General features: G+C 44.7%; 1 protein-coding gene across 1 annotated transcript; it reads left to right on the top strand.

The window, feature by feature from the left end:
* The first annotated feature begins 348 nt into the window (after positions 1 to 348).
* Positions 349 to 1,907, top strand: LOC149243967 (uncharacterized). Its single transcript, XM_089367889.1, has 2 exons — positions 349 to 1,373; positions 1,460 to 1,907. The coding sequence occupies exons 1-2, from the start codon at positions 503 to 505 to the stop codon at positions 1,738 to 1,740; spliced, it is 1,152 nt and encodes a 383-aa protein (XP_089224015.1). The 5' UTR covers positions 349 to 502; the 3' UTR covers positions 1,741 to 1,907.
* Positions 1,908 to 21,398: the final 19,491 nt, after the last annotated feature.

Here is a 21,398-nt window from a genome sequence, read left to right as displayed (position 1 = left end):
AAAAAATATGGTAATTTAGGAGTTTTTTACTATAAATAGGGGGGGGTAATAAGTCATTTTTACCATTTTACTATTTGGAGTGCGAAGAACGTGGAGAAGCCAAAAGTTGACGGAGCGATTTCCAGCCCATCCGGAGACCATTTTCAGATCTGCTTCTTCCAGGTAGGTTCCCATTCCTTTGCCCTGCATTCTGGTTCATTTTAGGAGTTTTTTAACGGTCGGATAGGCCCAATTGGGCATTTTTTATTTGCATGGGTGCGCCCTCGGTCAGCGCGGAAATTGCCCACGGGGTCGCGCTGATCGAAAAATAGGCAATGTAACCAACTTCGGGTCAGCGCGGAAAAGGCGTGTTCTTCCGCGCTGACCTCGCATTTTTAACAAAGAGCTGCCATTGTCAGCGCGGATGTTTCTAAAACAGTCGCGCTGGCGCGGAAAAATTTTGTTTCTTTGAAAATGAACGTGAATTTTTTCCTGGAAGCACTTCTGATCGGTTTTATTGTTCATGCAGGACATCATGGCTTTTCAATGGCAAGAGAGAGTTCACGATGTGGAGGATGTGGCTGCTTGGGGAGACGTAAATTGTTGCAACGCCATGCGGGCGTGTGGATTCATGAAATTCTTCCTGACGCCGCGCCTAAGGGCCCAACATGATTTGCTGGAGCTGCTGATCAGGGCATGGAACCCGGTGGACCAAAAATTCACCATCCGCGGTCACGACATCGAGTTCGATCATATGGACATCTTCTTCTTGACTGGGCTGTCGCGCCGAGGTGGGAGGCCCATCCTAGAGGGGCAGCGACCTAGCGGTGGTACCCTGGATGACTTAATGGCTGAGGTTTGCCCAGGGGCAGTAAAGACGCGGAGTGGGAAGTGCTCGATCCCCACAGTGAGAGACATAGTGTTGCGCACCATCCTGTTCATGGTGACCCGGGCAGCGGGCAGCATGGCGAACCATGAGGCGTCCAAGACTCATCTCCTACTAGCCCTCGAGTGTCTCGAGCCTACCGTGTTCGACTGGTGCACTGCAGTGTGCAACAATATGAAAAGGCAGTTGAGCAACTGCCGTCGCGGAGAGACGAAGCAGTTCGGGTATGGATCGATCCTGGTCCCGCTTATTCTGGAGCGAGTACCAGCCATGCGGCTGCAGTCTATGGCTGTGGATGCCCCCAGAGATCCTCGAGAGACGAGGGCCACTCGATGGGCTCGGATTATGCCACGTGGGGGTGGCGGCCGACCACATAGCTGGGGGGTATATTTCAGAGACTGGTTGGACCAACAGGAGATCTTCGTACAGGATTGGCCATATGCAGGGATGGATTTCCGCAATGATCCTGACTTGGTGCTGCCTCCGGGTGAACAGTGGGATGATGCAGGTATGACACTTTTTGTCTTTTTGAGTTTTGTATATTATTTTTTTTTTTTATTATGTACATGTCCTAATAAATGTCTTGTCACGTAGATGTAGGGCCTACTAGACCGATTGGCCTGGCTGTCACGGCACGGAGAGAGGGCCCAGGAGCCGGAGCTTTGGCCTTAGCCCCTCCAGAGGCCAACACGCCAGAGGTTGTGGCTCGCAACCTTGAGGGGTTGCTGGAGGGGGTACCGGATTTCCAGGGGGTTGAGGAGGTCCCTGTGGAGCATCAGATCCACACAGTGGGTGTGGAACCCAGAGTGCACCGCCTTCTGAGGCGGGTAGCACGAGCGGCCGTGTACTACAGAGAGCACCACCCAGCCGATTAGTCACCTAGGTTTTATTTCCACTGTTTATTTTGAGACATTATGACTCGGATGTATTGAGATTTTTGGACACGTACTTCTATTTTTGAGCGCCTCAGTGCGCCACACGATATATATATATATACATACCGGTTTTTGGATGAGTCGTTGTTACATGTGATGATGTGTTATCTTGTGTTATGCGTTTGTTCAGTACAATTTGTGATCTTATGTATGGATTCGCATGACACTCGACTCATGGATTTTATATATTTAATGCAAGCTTAAAAACACACGTGCAAACTATGCTTGGAATGATTTATTTACATATGCTTATGGTCTTACTATGCTGTTCTTTCCTTCTTTGTATGATGTTTATCTGTTTCGCAAATGTCTGTCTAATACACGATTTGCCAATGCATCAGTCAACGTATTTAATCGTCTTGGAATATGCTGATAAGTAATGAAATCAAAACTCCGTTCTAACAATCTCACACGTAGGTATAACCTTAATATGCGCTGGTCTCTGACGGAATATTGCCTGTTCAGTTGATGGACCACCAACTGGGAGTCCAGGTTTACCACTAGCTCTCGGATGCCGAGGTCAACTGCTTCGGCAAGCAATTCTATTACAGCACTGTACTCGGCAACATTGTTAGTGGTACGACCTAGGCACACACCCTGTAGGTTTATCAACTCCCCGTGAGGATCGTAGATCACCCACGCTGCCGAAGACAAATTACAAGTACTACGGCAGGCACCATCAGCGAAACCAACATAAGGAGTACGAGACATCTGCGCAGGAAAGAGAAAGCATAATAAGGGGCAAAAACACGCCTTCACACCAAAGCGAAAGAAACTCATGCAGTAAAAACTCAAAAACACACGTATATACAAAGTGACTGTGAGCAGTTATGCATAGTACTTCTTCAGATAGAGCCCATTTCGGGGCTTGTCAAGAGGATTCCCTTCATAATCAATCAACTCATATGCGCCTTTTTGTAAAACACGTTTCACGATGTAGGGGCCTAACCACATGGATTCGAGTTTTCCTGCCCCCAGCTTATCTTTAGCTTGATCGTAGAGCAGTACTAAATCTCCCTCAACAAAGGAACGAGGATGAATATTCTGATCGAAGTGAGCCTTGACTCTCTTCTTCTGCGCTTCAATAGCCAGAGAGGCCAAACGACGAGTCTCGTCTAACCGTTCTAGGTAAAGAAGTCGTTCCTCCACCGAAGTGGTGTTGGGAAGCAACTCGACAGCTAATTTTAATGAAGGGATTTCACATTCGACGGGAAGGGTAGCCTCCAGTCCATAGACCAGTTGAAACGGGGTGAAACCGGTGGCATCCTTCACAGAAGTCCGGTAGGCCCACAAGGCTGGGAAAAGCATTAGATGCCAGTTTGACTTGTGCGTATTGACGGTGCGTTGAAGCATGGTGATCAAGACTTTGTTCACAGCTTCAACTTGACCGTTAGATTGAGGATAGTAGGGTGACGAACTATCTTGACGCAAGCCTAACTGGTTTGTTAACTCCGTCATCATATGATTTCGGAAATGCTTTCCGTGATCTGTAACGATAGCCTGAGGGACTCCGAAGCGAGTGATGATATGATTGAATAGAAACTGCGCCGCTGTGTGACCGTCTTCGTTTAATGTAGGCATTGCTTCGGCCCACTTGGTGAAATAATCCACGGCAACGATAATGTACCCATGCCCCCCGGCCGAACGAGGGTTACAGGACGTATAATCGATGCCCCATTTGGCAAATGGACCTACGGTGACAACAGGGTGCAGTGGTGCAACAGGTGCACGCATCTTCCGGTGGTAAACCTGGCATTCATGGCATGCGCGTACAGCAAGGATACAATCCTTGAATATAGAAGGCCAGAAATAACCAGCGCGGAGGATCTTTTGAGCGGTAGCGTATCCGGACATGTGGCCACCACAAGCGCCGGAGTGGCAGTCATTCATGACTCGCTCAGCTTCCTCGAGAGTTAAGCATCGGCGAAGAAGGGAATCGACGCCGAGGCGGTACAGGGTGTCGCCCAAAATGCGATACGGTTGAGCCTGATGACGGATCCGTCGTCGGGCTTCTTTTGATGTATTAGGACGAAACGAAGACGTTTGTAAATATACAATGATGTCTCCGTACCATGGGTCGAGAGTGCTGATGAGAAAGAGTGTTTCATCCGGAATTCGCTCCTCTAAATGAGATGGTGCAGATTGAGATGGTAAGGAACAGAGCAGTTCAGCAAAGACCAGTGATTTCTTGGACTTGGCGGCAGTAAATTCCAAGTCGAACTCTTGGAGGATTACGATCCACTTCGAGTATTTGCCCCCCAGCAACTGACGTGATAAAATATAGGTCATGGGGTTGCAGTCAGAGATCACGGTCGTTGTGCGCAACAGGATGTAATGACGGAAACGTTGGACGGCACATACAGCAGCCAATGCCAACTTTTCGACATATGCATAGCGAGTCTCCGTATCAAGGAGGTTGCGACTAAGATAGTATACAACGTGCTCTGAGCCATCGTCATCATCTTGCACTAAAACCATGCCGATGGTGGTATCGGCGGCGGCCAGATAAAGGGTGTAGTCACGGTGGTAATTTGGAGGTCTTAGGAGCGGAGCTGAGACCAGAAGGTCTTTAAGATGCTCAAAAGATTGCTGAGCGATAGCGTCCCAATGAAAGGGCGTGTCTCGCTTTAGTAATCGCGTGAAACCCTTGGCCACCTCGGCATAATTTGGGATGAATCGTCTGAGAAAATTAGCTTTTCCCTGCAAGCTTTGTAATTGCTGTAGAGTGGCAGGGGGAGGAAGATTCACAATGGCCTCGACTTTAAGGGGATCCAAACGGATGCCTTCTCGGGAGACGATAAACCCGAGTAGTCGGCCAGATTCCACGCAGAAGACACACTTATGCGGATTGAGTCGAATACGGTAGTGTCGACAGCGAAGGAAGATTTCGCGTAAATGAGATGGATGGTCTTGACGTTTAGCTGAATGAGCGGGTAGATCATCCAGGTAAGGTTGTACGATGTTTCGGATATCATGGAAAGCATACGACATCGCACGCTGGAAAGTGGCGCCGGCATTTTTAAGACCGAAAGGTAGCTTCTTGTAAGCGAAGGTGCCCCAAGGACAAATGAAAGCGGTCTTGTGCTGGTCTCCGGGGGCTATGTTGATCTGGTTGTAACCAGAAAAGCCGTCCATGAACGAATAAATTTCGCTTCCTGCGCAATCATCGATAAGCTGATCAATGAAAGGCGTAGGGAAGTTATCTTTTGGACAGGCGCGATTGATATCGCGATAGTCAACACAAACCCGAATAGTGCCCTGTTTTTTATTGACAGGAACTATATTAGATACCCATTCTGTGAGGGGAATGGCATAAATGAAACCAGCTCGAAAAAGCTTTTCAACTTCGGCCTTGATGGCTGCAGCCTTTCGAGGGTGCACCGGGCGTAAACGCTGACGAACAGGCTTAGCCCCGGGATAGGTAGGGATTTCGTGCTCCACGATACTGGGGTCAATGCCGGGCATTTCTTCGTAAGACCATGCGAAAACATCACGAAATTCACGAAATAGATCTGTGTAGATTTGAATTTCCTCGGGAGTACATGTGACTCCAATATAAATATTTTCGACAACTCCTGTTTTGACAGAGATGTCGATAGCCAAAGTTTGTGTAATGTTACCCATGTTCCCTTCCGAGGACACTTGATATAACTGGATAGGTGTTTGGAGAGGGATATGTGGGAGACATGAAGCAAACTTTCCGAGACACGTGGCCATTTCCGAATAAGGAGGGAGGAACGAAGAGCGATGGTGGTGATCAAACCAAGGGAGCTCTTCGGGAGACATAGTCTCGATAATAGCCTCGTCGGATGGGAATGATTCTTTCAGGGGGTCCGAGGTGGCCTTCTCTCCCAACCAGGGGAAGGTTTGAGGTGAATCGGGAACGCTGCTTGGAAAAGCAGGTCCGGAGGTTGAAGCCGATGCAGCAACTATTTCGATGTAGTTGAGCTCGGCTGGGCTCAAAGGCATCATCTCGCCCCATGAGTCTTCTTGATTCACGGGAGGGAGAACCCATGGATCAGAATGCGTCCTGATCATGTTAACGGAGGCGAGATTTGGAGGTGGGAGGGGAAAGACTCCCATCAAGGAGGGATCTTTAAATAATCCGGCACCCACACTCTCGAGCGATTTGAAGGTATGCTCCACGAATGGTACATTCCCTTCAGAAGAGGAAGCAAAAAAGGACAGCTGGTCCACCGTGACGATTTTTCCTTGATGGGGAAAGCGAACGACACGGAATAACGAGGAAGCCACGGCCTGCATGGCATAAGTCCAGCTTCGTCCTAGAAGGAGGTTGTAAGTGAGATTAGCGTCAACGACTTCAACCTCGACTTCTACAGTTTTCCCTTCTAAAGAGATAGGTAAACGCGGGAGGATACCAAGTGGACGAGATTCTCTTCCATCGAACGCCTCTAGGGTGGTGGGAGACTGGCTCAGAGCAGGCGAACCAAGAGCCTTCCAACAAGCAACCGACATGATGCAGGTTGAGGCTCCTTCATCAATGACAGTACGGTGAATCGTCTTGCCTTTGATGAGAACTTGTATAAGGAAGGCCACCTGATGAGGTAATCTCTGCGTGAAACCTTCGAGGTCGAAAGAAATGAGATCCGAATCTGCCGGGTCGATGCCACCAATTGCTGATAGCAGGGATTTCCTCTGGGAGGGGCAGCTCTGGAGGACTTCTAACGCGGACATAGTAGACGGAGCCTGAGCTAAGTCCTCGACAATGCTATAATGCTGTGCGGCACGAGCATTGGGGTTATAAGATGACTTCCTGAGTACACCTTTGGGAGGGGGTCGGGGGATCGTCTCGGTGTTGGGCCGTTCAATGTGAAGAGGGCCAGAACTAGACGCGGGAGCGCTGGAGGGGATCTCCGGCTCCTTCCCGGCTGAAGATGGATATTCTTTCGTTCGAGTCGTGACGTGGACGGGGATGGTTCCTGCCATGAATACTTGAGAACCGAACGAGGAAGAGGATTGAGAAGGGTCTGCCACCTGATGCGTCTGCTGGGATGGGAAAGGCTCTTTAAGCACGGCGGGGGACCCTGAAGCACCTTTTAAAAGCCGACTAACCTCGGACCGCCTCGGGCAATCCTTGGTGTAGTGATCCTCCTCGCAAATGAGGCAGGGATACTTAGGCTTCCGCTTGGCTCCGTCCTCGGTGGGAGGTTTAGGAGAATTTTGCTTAGGTTGTCCGGATTTTTCTTTGGCCTTTCCTTTCTTTTTGCCTTTCGAGGATTTGTCTGCCGCGGTGGACTGAACGGCATTTACCTCGGAGGTATTCCCAGGAATAGATGGGCTCTGAGAAGCATTCTCGTTAGAGGCGTTTTGTTTCTGCTTCCCAGAGTTTGCGGTTGATTTCTTACTTGGTGAATTCACGGAGCCAATAACTCCATCCACAGACGGTTTCGGTGGAGCTTTGGTTTGTCCGTGCCTCGGGGCATCTGGCAAATAGTCATACAAAGTACCTGACTGAGAATATACTAAGTCAAGGTATTGAGCTCGCGCAATCGCTTGCTCTTCAGTTACACACGCCCCCATTGCAATATCTTTGGCAATTTTAGGAACAAAGGACGTGGTAAACCAGTCGGTCAGGAGTTGATCGGGAATCCAAAATTTAATCAAACGACGGCGCCTTCTCCATTCATGTATATGATCAGAGATGTGCGTTGCCGTATCCTGTTTTAGAGACGTGAGCAAATGGGTCCCAGTCTCGTACCGAATGGGTAACTGAAAATGAGTAAGAAAGGCCATAGCCAACGAGTTAAAGTCTGAAAACATACCGCGATGAAGTTCGATGTACCATTTTGCGGCTGAACCAGTGAGGGTCCTCTGGAAGAGGCGCAGTCGGATAGAATCATCAAGCCATGAGTTAGATGAACACCAAAGGTGATAGGTCATTACGTGGGCTTGAGGATCCTCTCCGGCTTTGCCGTCGAACTTTGGACAGTCACCTGGTATTTTGGTCGGAACCGGTGGCCACCATGAGTTATGCAAAATAGGATCATTTGTTAACTTGGACACATCGGGTAGTTCCAACGTAGCCAAAAATGGTAGCTGCGGGTTGAAGGACATCTGTGGCTGAGGGTTCGAGGCGATATTAGGGTTCCACCCAGATTGGGGTTGCCCCCACGAACTTTGTCCAGACGGACCTGGCCCGAAAGGACCGGCCGCATAGGAATTTTGTCCCGACGGACCTGGTCCGAAAGGACCTGGCACATAGGGAGTTTGTCCGTAGGAGTTTTGTCCGTGTGCGGACGACTGTCCCTGTGTTTGCCCCCCAGCTCCCCATGAATTAGCAGCTTGCCCACCAGGTTGACCATATTGATAATTTTGATAGGGAGTGACCTGTGGTCGCTGATAATTTTGGTAAGGAGCATACTGATTTTGCCCCTGGGGTTGCTGGTAGCCATGTGACTGCTGGGTCGCATACGGAGCCTGGTAGGCAGGCTGCGTTTGATATGGAGGTTGATAACCTGTTTGAGTCTGAGGCCCAGAGTATTGTCCTTGAACCGGTTGAGGTTGGACTACACGTCCCGAAGGTTGACTTGGTCGGATTCGAGATGGACCTGGTTGGCCAGCAGGATAGCCTTGCTGAACGCCAGGTTGTCCATGTGCCACCAAGGGCTGTCTTCGCGGAACGGGTGGTCGAATTGGTTGGATAGCTGGTTGACGCTGAGGCTGGCCAGCTTGTCCAGGTTGACGGTGAGGGTTGACCCCGGGTTGATTTGGCTGTATAGACGGTTGACCCGTTTGTCCCCCACCGTAACCGGGTTGGGAAGAGGGTTGGGCTTGCTGTACGGCAGGCTGCCCTCTTTGGTATATAGGCTGGGCAGAGGGTTGCCCCCCTTGCCCAGAAGGGTTTGCGTTTCGAGGGGTAGGTGGGCCCTGTTGAATATAGGGTTGTCCACCCTGGCCATAAGGATACCCTTGCTGGACGGCTGGTTGATTTGAGGGATTGTAAACTGAGCCAGTTGGTCCAGGGGAGTACCCTGGCTGGAAACCAAGCTGATCTTGAAAAGATGGTTGCTCTGGCTGCCCAGTAGGTTGATTCTGATATGGGTATGGCGGACCTCCCATGTCCATAGGTTGTTCCTGGTAAGGTTGACCTTGTGGGTGCCCAGATTGTCCTGGGTCAGGTAGGCCATATAATGGTTGCCCTTGAGGGGGCTGCACGTAGAATGACGGGTCCTGATTGGGTGGTCCTATGGGCTGCCGAGGAGGGTCTCGGTTTCCGAAGTACTTAGTAGTGTGGTCATACCTGACATTCAAAGATTCCTCGTTCTCTTCGAAGGGGTGACGAGGGAGACCTGAGATTTCCTCAAGGAACTCACCATTTGCATCGAAGAAGAAAACAGGACCATCGTAATCTGGGTCTGTTATAGGTTCCCCATAAGCATCATACGGTCCTGATCCTGGAATGCCTCCAACAAAAGAACCAGCTTGAGGAACTTCAGACGAGGGAATCGGCGCAGCACTGACGACCGGAGTCGAACGTGCTACACAAACAGTAGGTTGAGCGGGGACTGAGGTGACGATCGGGTTGAGTTCTGAGGTGAGGGGTGGGAAAAGAGGCTGTGAAACAAAAGGGCCAATCGAGGCCGCGAGAGAAGGATCCCATATGGTGGTAGAAGTTGTTCTAGCATCATACCTATCCCTTAGCGATTGATATCGTGGAGGGAGGGGAGATGAAGACGGGATCGGGGTCTCAATGTCTGTGACCGCGGGTGTCTCGATGTCTGTGACTGCGGGTGTCTCACCCGTGCTGGAAGCTGCCCCCTCCATTGGAGATGACATACCTAAAGGGGTACGGGGGGTTTGGGGGGTATCCCAATCTTCTTCCCAGACGGGATTCCAATCCTCCAAGTAATCTGGGTTGCCTGGGGACCGTACGTTAATAGGCTGGATACTCGGAACAATGGGAAGAGTACCGCCTTCAACTGGTACCTCGGGAGCAACAGAGGATTGAGAACCTAAGTCACTTGTACCGGGAGGTGATGGGTCAGCCAGGATGACCAGACCCCTTAGAACTCTTAAAGGAAACTATCGATAAAAGCCTACTCAAAACTATCGCACACAAGACCTAAAAAAGGAGATGTTATCGTGGCCAAATTAATTTTTTAAGACGCAAGGACCAAACTTGACCTTTTCATATTTCAGGAGTCGAGAAAAGGACAAAGATGACTCCAGTCTCCTTCGAATGTTTAATGAGCACGAAGTGACAAGACGCTCACAGGCACCTTTTCGTTTAGGGAGTCCGAAAAGGATCAAAAGTGACTGCTCTGGAACTCTAGGTAGAGGGTGTGCCAAACTCTTCGCAAAACCACAGAATACTTTTTAGGGTACGGGTGGTCAATCTTCGTGAATGCTGTGTTCACTGCATTGCGAATTGTAGGGCGGCCGACTCGGCTTCCTATGGATAAAGGATAAAAGCCTAGTGGGGTCTCCCTATATACTCGACGGTACGTGGGAGCGCAGTCCGTATTAGACCACTATCGAGTCACAGAAGGAGGAATCACCCAACCCAATGTGAAACAACAGTGACTATGTTTTAAGACGCCAGAACACGTCTCTAACCTAGACCTCTAAATATTTGCGTTTAGTTCCAATGCGTTTTTAGATTCATTTGGTTCATTTTATAGTTGATCTTGAGATTAAGTTTCGATTTCAAGCTCTATCGTATGTTCGCTCACAATTACTTAGATGCAATCTATATGCAAAAGAATTTCGTTTCATTCGATGAATTCTAGCTATGAGAGGGCAAAGAATTTTTTAAACAAAACGAAAACAAACAAACAAGTAGCTAAATGCAACTAAAGCGAGGAAAGGAAACTTTTCTTTTGAAAATGGAAATCAATGAAATGTTCTTTTCCTTCTCGAATTTTAAAATAAGCTACTAATTCATTTTCTTTTAGTGACATAACACACCTAAAGGAATTTGGAGGAACTTGAACACCAAGTAAACTACTTAATGAGAGCACACGAAGTTCCCAAAACACTCAACCAATAGTCTCGAAATCAAAAGGAAACAAGGCAATGCACGAGCTATGTGATCTAAGCTCTGCAAAACAAGCAAGGATTGCAAGCAAGGAGGAAGCGGAAAAGATCACTTGGAAGCACAAACCAATACACTCTAACAATCACTGAAAAAATGTGAAAAGCGAGTCTAGAACGAGCTGGTCAATCAAGCAAACAGGGATCCTTGCGGGAGGCTTGACACACACACGGCCGCTAGATGTCCTAGGGTTCAGAGCGTGAAATCAAATAGAGAAAAGCAAACATCCGATGGACCAGAGTTGCAACCAGTCAATTAGAGACTCAAACACAATCCAGTAATCGCGAAAGTCAGGACGAAAACGAGAACCAAGCAGCTAGAAGGGAAGTTGTTTGCAAACTTAAAACCAAGCAAAACGAAACCCTATGGAGTTGAGCTTCGTAATCAAACAGTTCAAAGTTCAGAGAGTGAAAAACAAGTCATCAGACAAGTGGGGAGAAGCAGGGAAAGTCACAGCAAGAGGTTCAGGAGGTCAAATTGGACAAAAAAAAAAAATTTTCAGGCTCAGCGCGGGTAGCCTTCAGCAACTTTGCGCTGACAGGGGGAGGCCTTCAGCAACTTTGCGACGTCAGCGCGGAAAGTCAGGGAAAAAGCGCGCTGCCCTAGGACAAACGAGGTCAGCGCGGATATAAGACACACAGACGCGATGACCGAAATCGCAAAGAAGAGGGGGCGCGATGTCAGCGCGGAAGAACACGAATAAAGCGCGCTGCCCTTGAAAACGAGGTCAGCGCGACTGTTAGACGTACAGGCGCGATGAAGAGAAAACCAAAAGAACAGGGCCGCGATGTCAGCGCGACTGTTCCGAAATAAAACGCGCTGGGAGTAAAAAACAAGGAAAACCAAAACAAAAACTTCCCAAACCAAAGGCAGGAGCTTTTGAATAATAAAGACGCTTTCCAGAAACACCCAGAAAGTTCATAAGCCACAAAAGACAATCCCAAAAACCCACAAAGAGATCAATCAAAGCCAAACACAAAAATGGACTCAAAAAACAAAAAGGCCGGTCCCCAGCGGAGTCGCCAAATTGTTGAGAAGGTAAATCCCCTCTACGGATAGAGGCGATCCCTACTAGCCCAACAGGGGTCTAGCAACAATCACACAATGCTGCCACGCATGTTCCTAGTTACAATTAGACAAGAAGTAAAGAGCACCTACTTGGATTCCTGCGCTGTCGTTTGTCGAGGTGATGTTTCCCTTGCTCCTTCGCTTCAGCTGGTCATAGTCTTCCGCGATCCTCGCGAACGGACACCTGCACACACGAAGGGAAAGCAAACGCAAGCGTGAAATCTAGTAAAAGTAACTATATGCCAGTCAGAAAAGACATAATTCACATTTATCCATTGCATAAACAAACGAGAATGGAACAATAATAGCAGTCATCTATTATCAATCAGAATAGAGAAGAGTACAACCAAATGTTCTGACGTCGATAAACTTCTCAGGAGGGATCAGTCAGCATGTATCTCAAGCATTCACCTTTGAGGATGGTTCTCCCAAGACAAACTAGTTTCTCTCTCTCACACAAATGTCACAAACAAACTTCCCAAAGCAATCAATCACTTCCACTCCTAACACACCACACCTATAGCAGCAATCTGAGCACTACAAGCTCTTGTATAATCCAAGCTAAGTCTAGCTATTTTCTAACTAGCTGCTCATGGTAATGGTGGAAGTTTATATAGGAGAAGGAGTCTCCTAAAAAGGTGGAAGGATGAGCTTATCTTCAAGGGGAGTAGTTGCAAAAGGTCGAACAGACATGCCATAGAAGGGAGTCGACTTTCACAAAGCTAACAACCAAGCCTGGAGAGATCTGGAAGGCTGGTTGTTTGAACAAATTCGCCCAAACTGGATCAGCGCGGATTATATGGAGACTTCCGCGCTGTCAGCACATGACAACAACTGAACAAGCCATGTCAGCGCGGAAGGACACGTGAAAGCCGCGCTGTGCGTCATCGCGGAAAAGTGATGTTCTTCCGCGATGGCAGCGCACGAAATAGACTGTGGGGCGCTGATCATCGCGGTTATTTTAGGAACAGACGCGCTGATGCACAAAACTTTGGAAAAATGGGTTTTTAGCCAGTTCAGGGATCAAACACTTAGTGATTGTGACTTCTTGGACACAGCAGGGTGACTGACAGGAAGGCAGTGATAAATTACTGTGTAACACCTAACATCAGAATGTACAGGTTATCCACTTTAGAGAATGCAGAAATCAAGAAGCAGGTACAGGAGCTGCTTGAGAAAGGGTTCATAAGATCAAGCACATCACCATGCGGATCCCAAATAGTGTTGGTGAGAAGAAGGACGGTTCATGGAGGATGTGCATTGATTACTGAGCACTGAATAAAATAACGATCAAGAATCATTATCCCCTTCCTCGCATAGATGATCTATTGGATCAGCTGAAAGATGCTATTTACTTTTCCAAGTTTGACCTATGTAGTGGTTACCGCACGGTTTTTTGCTAGTGTCTCTCAATGGTTCTCTTATGATTCATAAACAACCCTCACAACCTTATAATCAGATCTTTCAAGATGTTTAACTAATTTTGGAGTCCACACAATAGGATCGGTGCACTTACAAGTAGGTTCACTATCTGCTAATTTGGATAGTCACTCGTATAACTCACATGGGAATGATGAAAAGAAAACTTCATGTAGTGATGTGTAAAGATACCTTTGTAATCACTTTTGTTTTGATAAGCGTGGATTCCTATTCTCCTAGCCTGTCCGATGTATCCACTTCTTGATTTCCTTATTAGTTGGTATCCACGTATGCCACATCACACATCCCTCAGATAGATCTCGGTACCGACAACGGAACCATTTGTTGGCTTAAGGGGGCTTGGATCTAGGTTCAGATTTAGTTGCACTAACCAACAAAACCCTACACTACCGGCCCTTTTGAAAACAACCCACACAGCGCAAGCTACATGTTAGAACCAAGCTTTTGCATCTAGAAGGCTATGTCATGTGGTTTAAGGCGTTTCCTTCAATTTTAGTTCTAATATGAACTTTGCGAACCCTTTTTCATGAAACTCAAGTGATTTTCAGATAAAAAGAGTTATAAGATTCGCGTAACCATCTAATCGTACATGGAATAACATCTAATAGTTGATTCGGATATTCACGAAGTAATTAAGATAAAATACAGATAAATATCGTTCAGTTGTGTGTAAATACAAAAAATACACAAATGCATAAAAATAGACATATAGTTGCTTCAAATATCTTTTTATTACTTCAAATATTCCTTATACAACTTTCCATACCCTGCACACACAGCTCTAGGGGCCCGCGCACTCAGTTGCAAGAGCATTCCCCTTCTCCCAAAACATAGAAATATCTGCAATTACATGCTCAAAGTTATTTCATCCATCAATTACTTATCTAATTGATTTCCTTAGACTCACTAAGACACCCTTTTATATACTCTTTTTTATTACAGTACCATGGTTCGAAAACCATGGGCGGATCTCAAAACAATACCAAAATATAAGGGGTTTTGACCTTCCTAAAACCCCTTGACTCCTATTTGACCTGCACTACTCGTGCTCCTCTCCTCAAAATGCAGAGACTTACAATATTTTGACAAATTTGACCCAGGGGACCCCATCCCAATAGGTGACACCTTGAGATAGTGGTCTAATGTGTGGTTGCACCCAAAGATATTATATTAATGGTGTTGTGACCATGCACACATAAGTGGATCAAAACCCACCCCCATGCCCGTCTTTTATCATAAGTAAAATCCTGCTAGCATGATTATATTTCAAGGGTTAGTTCTATAAGTTTTCCAAGGTTCCAAACTCACGATAATCAAGAGGAGACACCAAAAAAAACTATCCATGTTAAGATTTAGTGTGGCCTAGGTTGGGTACAATTTGAAGGTGATTTTGATGACTTAGATGCCCCTGGCTCAAATTTTCTTAGACCACAAGGCCAAACCCACAAGTCAAGAACACACTAGCAAAAAAAATAAAAATTTATCTGTAACTTTGTGGCCACCTTTGATGGTGAATCATTGAAACTCTTTAAAGGTGGATCTCTTGAATTCCTTGTATATTTTTTGTTCAACTATAATCTCTCTTTCAATATTTTTCGATGAAGAAGTGTCATTTCTCTTTCCATGATTGAAATATTCACTAGATATACACAACCCTTGAAGTAGTTGACCCTATTAAGAATGGCAATAAACAATTGCAATACCCTGAATTGTTACCAATATCACACAATTTCTATAAAGTCACTATAAAATACCCTCTTTCTTATCAAAATTACCCTATCTCTCACTCTAGTTTGGTCTCCAAAACCGCTCTCCACAACCATAAACAAGAATATAAACCTACATTTCTCTCATTAATAAGCCATCCCCTCTAAATTGATTTTCAAAGTCGGCCTCTTTTTGCCAAAGATTTGAATTCTACTACCTGATGGCTCCATGTAACATCTCGTCTTTCGTCCAAACATTCTTCTCCACTAGTTCACAATTTTAGTTTCGGAGTAAATAAGGGGAAATGATAGTGAGAATCTTTATTTTCCACCCTACCACACTCTCTTTGTAATCTATCCCAAAGGAAACATCTTATGGACTTCTCCTCATTCCAAGAATGATACCCAATGTAAATCTTGTTGAAGAATCTAGGGCAATTAGGTGTAGAGTGATTCTTCGGGACTATATAACAATTTGTGAAGTCCTTTTATAATTTTTATTTTGTTAGCTTGATCTTATTCTTCTCTTATTAATGCATGTGTGTCTGCTTCATCAAACTACTATCAAAACATAAAACAAGAACAGAAGATGTTGGCTCTCTTCCAGGGCCAAAACCTCTATTCTCTTGAAAGGAAAATCCTTTGGTAAGTTTTCTCTTATTTAAGCTTCTTTCTTGATCAATGCCAAACCCTATAGCCTTAACTAGAAGATCCTCCAAGCACAAGTCAAGTCCTTCCTTTTCTCTGCACTATGTTTCCCCGTCACTTTGTCCACCTCCTTCCGGCACTTCGTTCCCCATCACTTCGTCCTTCTTCTGGCACTTCGTTCTTCCTTCCATTGTTAGTAGACCTTCTAGAAGAGATACTTATCTTTAGTGATATCCTTCACCTAATAATACTCCTTCCTTCTCTTGATCAACCGAGTCCCTTCTTGATGTATAGTGGTAGGCTTAGTGTGATAGCACTGCAACCCTAATTCTCGCATGTGTGAGAGTTCTTGTTGATGTTATATGGCTCCTTTTTCCTTCGCTTGAGGTCCTTCCTTCTTCTCTTGGATAGGAGGCTTAGTAGGCCTAGTTTGTAGCCCAAATGATGAGAGATGAGAAACTTTAATGTTGTTGTTGTAGTGATTAAAAATATCCCTCCTATTCCTTGCACATGTGACTGCAATTCACCCTAAAACGGTCCTTTATACTTCAATTAAATTTCCTCCTTCTTCACTGCACTAGAGGCTGTTGGACACTTAATCCTCTAAGGGTTGGTGTGGAAGTTGAACAACCAAAGGGAGTCTAAAGGACCACTTGGAATATGAAGCCAAGGGTCACGCATATGTATTATAAATATGTATCGTTGTGAATAAGAAAAGTAATCTAATGTTTATCTTTCATATTTATTTCTTCGTGTATGTGTTTAACATGGTATCAAAGCGGGCGTTCTCCTGCCTGCTTCATTTTGAGCCAATGATTTTGTGATTTATATGTGCATGAAAATTTAGCCATCAGTCTTTCATTTGATGAATATCCTACCAATTATATTTTAGCTGCATTCTCTGCCTTAGTAACTCCTTTCTGATGCTCTGTCTATTCTAACGATACTCTTTCTGATGATTTGTCCACCCTAAGGCCCTGGCTCAAGTGAATTCCAGAAACGTTCTATGCCATTGCAAAAGTGTAGCTCTACCATTCTAGATGCTACTCTGTCCTCTACCCCTCTAAATATTGTCTTACATATGAGACCTAAATGGTGTATGGCACGCCCACCATGGGGCTTGAACCCATGACCACAATCACCTCAATTTCAGCTTCAACATTTTGAAGCCTTTGAATTTCTCCTTTATACCACTCAAGCTCCGCCTTGACATTGGAATCTATTCCATTGGCAAGAAGGGGCTTTTGCTCAGCGGATCCTTTCGGTGGCCTACGCTCAAATCCTCCTCCAATATCAAGCTCATCTACAGTATCCTGAACATCTTAGGCAATTTGCAAAATAGTTTCCTTGAAAGTTGCAATGGTAGTCCACATCGTATCCAATTTCAAAATCCAGTTTTATTTGATAAATTAGCTTCAATTAAGGGCATCTCTCCGATATTGCAGATGTCTCTCATGCGCCTTAGAATTTGGTCACCTCTAGATTTAGTTTTTGAAGTAATTGTGAATTTATTTTTCCAGCTATATTGGTTGCTTTTAATTAGAGACAAAATCTTGATATTACTCGCATTGAAGTATTGTAGTTAAACACGCTTATTATGTGTTCCCCTGTTCGTTGTGTGTTCGGTGCACCAAGATAAATTTTGAAATTGAATCTGCCAATGTAACCGTTGAGCTGGACCTGGAGAATTTGGCCCAAAAAATTTCCCTTTTGAGGCGCCCTGTCGGCCCCGCTTGTAAAGCTTACAAACAACGCGTAGATATGGTCGCACGCTCGATTCTCACTGAGTGGTTTAATGCAAAGAAAACACCTTTTGTCTTCTCTCCTAACATTCAGGTATTTCTCTACTATTCTATCCATATTTGGAATCCCTTTTGCCAAAGCTTCTATGAAAAATCATCAACTGCTTTGTATTTCTTCTCTCTTCACCGCTTTAAGACTGTAAAATTTGGAGATTTCCACTTAGATTCTCTCTAATCTAGTTGGGAATTTTTTATCAGTTGGGGTTTACGGACCATTTTGGCAGATTCGTTGGGTTGCCTTATCTGTACTTTCCTTATCTTAGTACAGGGAAGAGAGCTTCAATTCATACAGACAATAGAAACTGATTAATTCTCTTATTGTTGGTGTATTTTCAATATAAATTGACACACTTTAATTTTAAATTTGACTTGTCTAAAAAATGACTCAAATTTATGAAGTATTAAAGTTCTTGAAGACTTTGATACAATTTACTACTGATGACACCATCCGAATCAGCAAAGACATTCTCTCAGAAATCCAGACTTGTCTACAAAATGCACATGACAAAATTGATTTTTTGCAGCTTGAATCACAACTATAGCAAGAGGAGTTACAGAAGTGTAGTCATGATTCTGAACTTGTCTTTGTTCAGGACAATTCTTTGTTTGAGACACACTCCCATCAACAACTAGAAATTGATCAGATCATTGAGCCCCTCTCAGGAGCAGTTGTACATGCAGATGCAGAAATTCAGCATGCACTTCCCAAGTCGGTCATTAGACCTTGGGAAGAGCTTGTCCATAACAAGCACAAAATAGGTCTTGGATATGAGAAGGACGTGTCCTTTCATATTCCAGATTACTCAAAGCCCATCTAGTTTCAGAGTGTTGGATTCCTTCATGACAGTTCACCTTCAGTTGTTCCAGATTCTACTCCTCTTCCACAACAACAACAATAGAATGTTAAATTCCAACATTGTGACCGAGTTGGCCATGTGAAAGATCACTGTTTTGATCTTCATCCATGTAAGCATTGCCATAAAACCAGTCATTCTTCAAACAAATGCTTCAAAACAAAACCTCATGTAAGAACAAAGATTCATCTTGGATGGATTGCTTCTTAGCAATGGGCTTCAACAACTAAGAATATATTTCGCTCATATAACAGGATTTGTTCTCAAATATTGAACAATCTTGCAGTTGAGTTTTCTCCATCATCTCAACTTGTATCTGACAAGGGGGAAATGATGGTCATCTACAAGCTTCAAAGCCACATCAAGCGAGCCTGAGCCACAACCTGCCATACCAGATTCAGAGTTGTAGCCATAGACAAAGATGCCCCTGAGCATGCCTTAATTTGGTGATATCTCTTCAAAGAATTGGATACACTTCCTCTAGTAGAAGAGTTCAGCTTCTTGCCAATTTTGGAAGAGTTCCAGGAATTGCATTAAGCATTCGAGAGTTGGTGTTAATCCTTAAACCATCACAGGTTGAGACCTCCCTTTTTAGGTTGAGGTTCTCCTTTTTATGCGGGGTGAGACCTCCCTTTCATGGTTGAAAATTTCCCTCTTCAAAACATCAAGAGCACTTCCTCTAACAGAAGACCTCAGCTTCTTTGTCAGACCTCGAAGAGTTCTAGGAATTGCAATAAGCATTCCAGTGTTGGTGGTCATCCTTAAACCACCTCCCTTGATACCAACATTTCAGAGAGCACATTTAGCCTAGTGCTTCCATGCATTTTTTCACATTTTGTATTACATCTCTCTTCTTGACTCATACATAACCCTTCGGATTAAGGGGGGGAATGTTGGACACCTAATCCTCTAAGGGTTGGTGTGGAAGCTGAACAACCAAAGGGAGTCCAAGGGACCACTTGGAATATGAAACCAAGGGTCACTCCTATGTATTATAAATGTGTATCATTGTGAATAAGAAAAGTAATCTAATGTTTTATCTTTCATATTGCTTTCGCCATGTATGTGTTTAACAGAGTCTCCTTTAAACTCGACTTTTCCACCTTTTATTTTACTTCACTTGCTCGCTTATTTTAGAGATGATTTCATTTTCTTTGGAGGAGTGGACAACCTCTATATATAGAGGATTTTCCATCCTTTAGGCCGACTTGCTACCTTGAGGCCGACATGACTTCCTTTTCTTTGATGGGTGCTTTTAATGGTGTCTTTGCTAGGAGGAGACTTGACTTTTCTTGGAGGTGACTTCTTTTACTCTTATACATAATGTAACATACCCTTAAGGTCTTCAACATAATTCTTTTGACTCTTTGACTCATCTATAGCACTTAAACATGTGCTAGACCTATTTCAATGAGAAATAAACTCATTGACATATATTATAAAAATAATATTTCTTTTCTTGAATAAATACAAATATCAAAAGTACATTTATGAAGACCAAACCTAGTTACATTTCCTTCAACACTCCCTCTTAACTAGGGATGTATTCATATAACATTACAAGGTGTTTGGCTATGTTTCAATCTTCAAAGAATTCACATAAGATAAATCAGATTTGCAATCCATCGGTTATAGCATCATATCAATCAACATTGTTATAGTGCAAGGCCTTGACTAACATCTCCATCTCTTCATGAGACCATGAGCTACAATGTTGGTGAGACCAATGATTTATAGAAACCTTCATCATTATCGCTCAAGGTACATACCCACCCGGATGTTCACTGAGTATGGTCTTCTAGGACTATTCTTATCTTGGGTTCCCAACCCTAAAATAATATCGTTCCTCTTGCCTAATCGTGTCATGTATGCCCTACACATCCTCAAAGAGTATCAGATCTCAGATGATTACCTAATCCTCCCATTCCTTCTTCCCGAGTGAAGACAAGAATGTTGTGTCTATCACTTCCTCTCAATTGAGGAAGACGTGCCCAAAGTATAATCTAACAAGGTACTCGTCCAAGTTCTTTTGTAATTGGGAACTTCTTACAACTCCCTCTTAGCTAGGGACTTGTCCATTCATCAACAAATTCTTCTTTGTGGGTCCTTCAGTTGCTCGATATTTTTCCTTCCTTCGATGTCATGAAGTATTTATTTGAACTTCCTCTTGGTAAGGCACCATCCATCGATCACTTTCCTTCCTGGCTTGACATGTCATTGCTTCCTTCGTGGAAAGTGGTCTTCTTGTTATATATAAGGTTCTCTTGTAATCTTTCCATTCCTTCGTCATATTTGTCCATGCTTCGTGTAGGTTTAACCTCGTACAGAAATTACCTGCATACGAATTCTAAAACACAAAAAATAAACAAAGCGAGAGCATAACACATAAAACACATATACACATAGATTTTCCCCTGGATCCCAAAACCAGGACTACCAGATTGATTTTTCATTATATTCCTTTCATTGTTACAATACATATTTATACATGCTGAAGAATCTAATACCATGGACCGAAAACCATAGGCAGGTCCACCCAACCTAATATAGGGTCCAAAAAAAAAAATTCCCAAGGTGCTGCCCTAGACCCCGTAGAGGGGGGCTACCCGCACCCCCCCGCTGCGCAATCAACGCAACGAAGGGGGGCCTCTTCCCTCCCTCTAACCCCCCAGTTCACTACGTAGGTTAGTCGTGGAAAGAATATAACACAACCCAACATTCTCCCACTTTTTGTTTTCTTTCCATAAGGGGCCACAGGAGAGCTTAGTCATTTTTCTAGCCCTGAAACGCCCATTGTTTCTCTACACCAGGAGAACTTCTCAGAGCTCACAAATTTTGTCAATGCATCTGCAGTATTCTTCAAAGTTTCCACCTTTACCAACAACACATTTTTGTCTTATATCATATCCCTCACAAAGTGATACTAAACATCAATTGCTTTGTCTTTAAATGATAAGCAAGGTTCTTTGACAAGAAAATTGCACTTTGGCTGTCACAGTCTATCCTTATAGCTCCTTGTACTAAC

The sequence above is a fragment of the Pinus tabuliformis genome, chromosome 8 (genome assembly GCF_031772625.1).
Source record: "Pinus tabuliformis cultivar Carrire ecotype Pingquan chromosome 8, CPIR1, whole genome shotgun sequence".
NCBI lineage: Eukaryota > Viridiplantae > Streptophyta > Pinopsida > Pinales > Pinaceae > Pinus > Pinus tabuliformis.
This window is presented reverse-complemented; position numbering and strand designations above follow the sequence as displayed.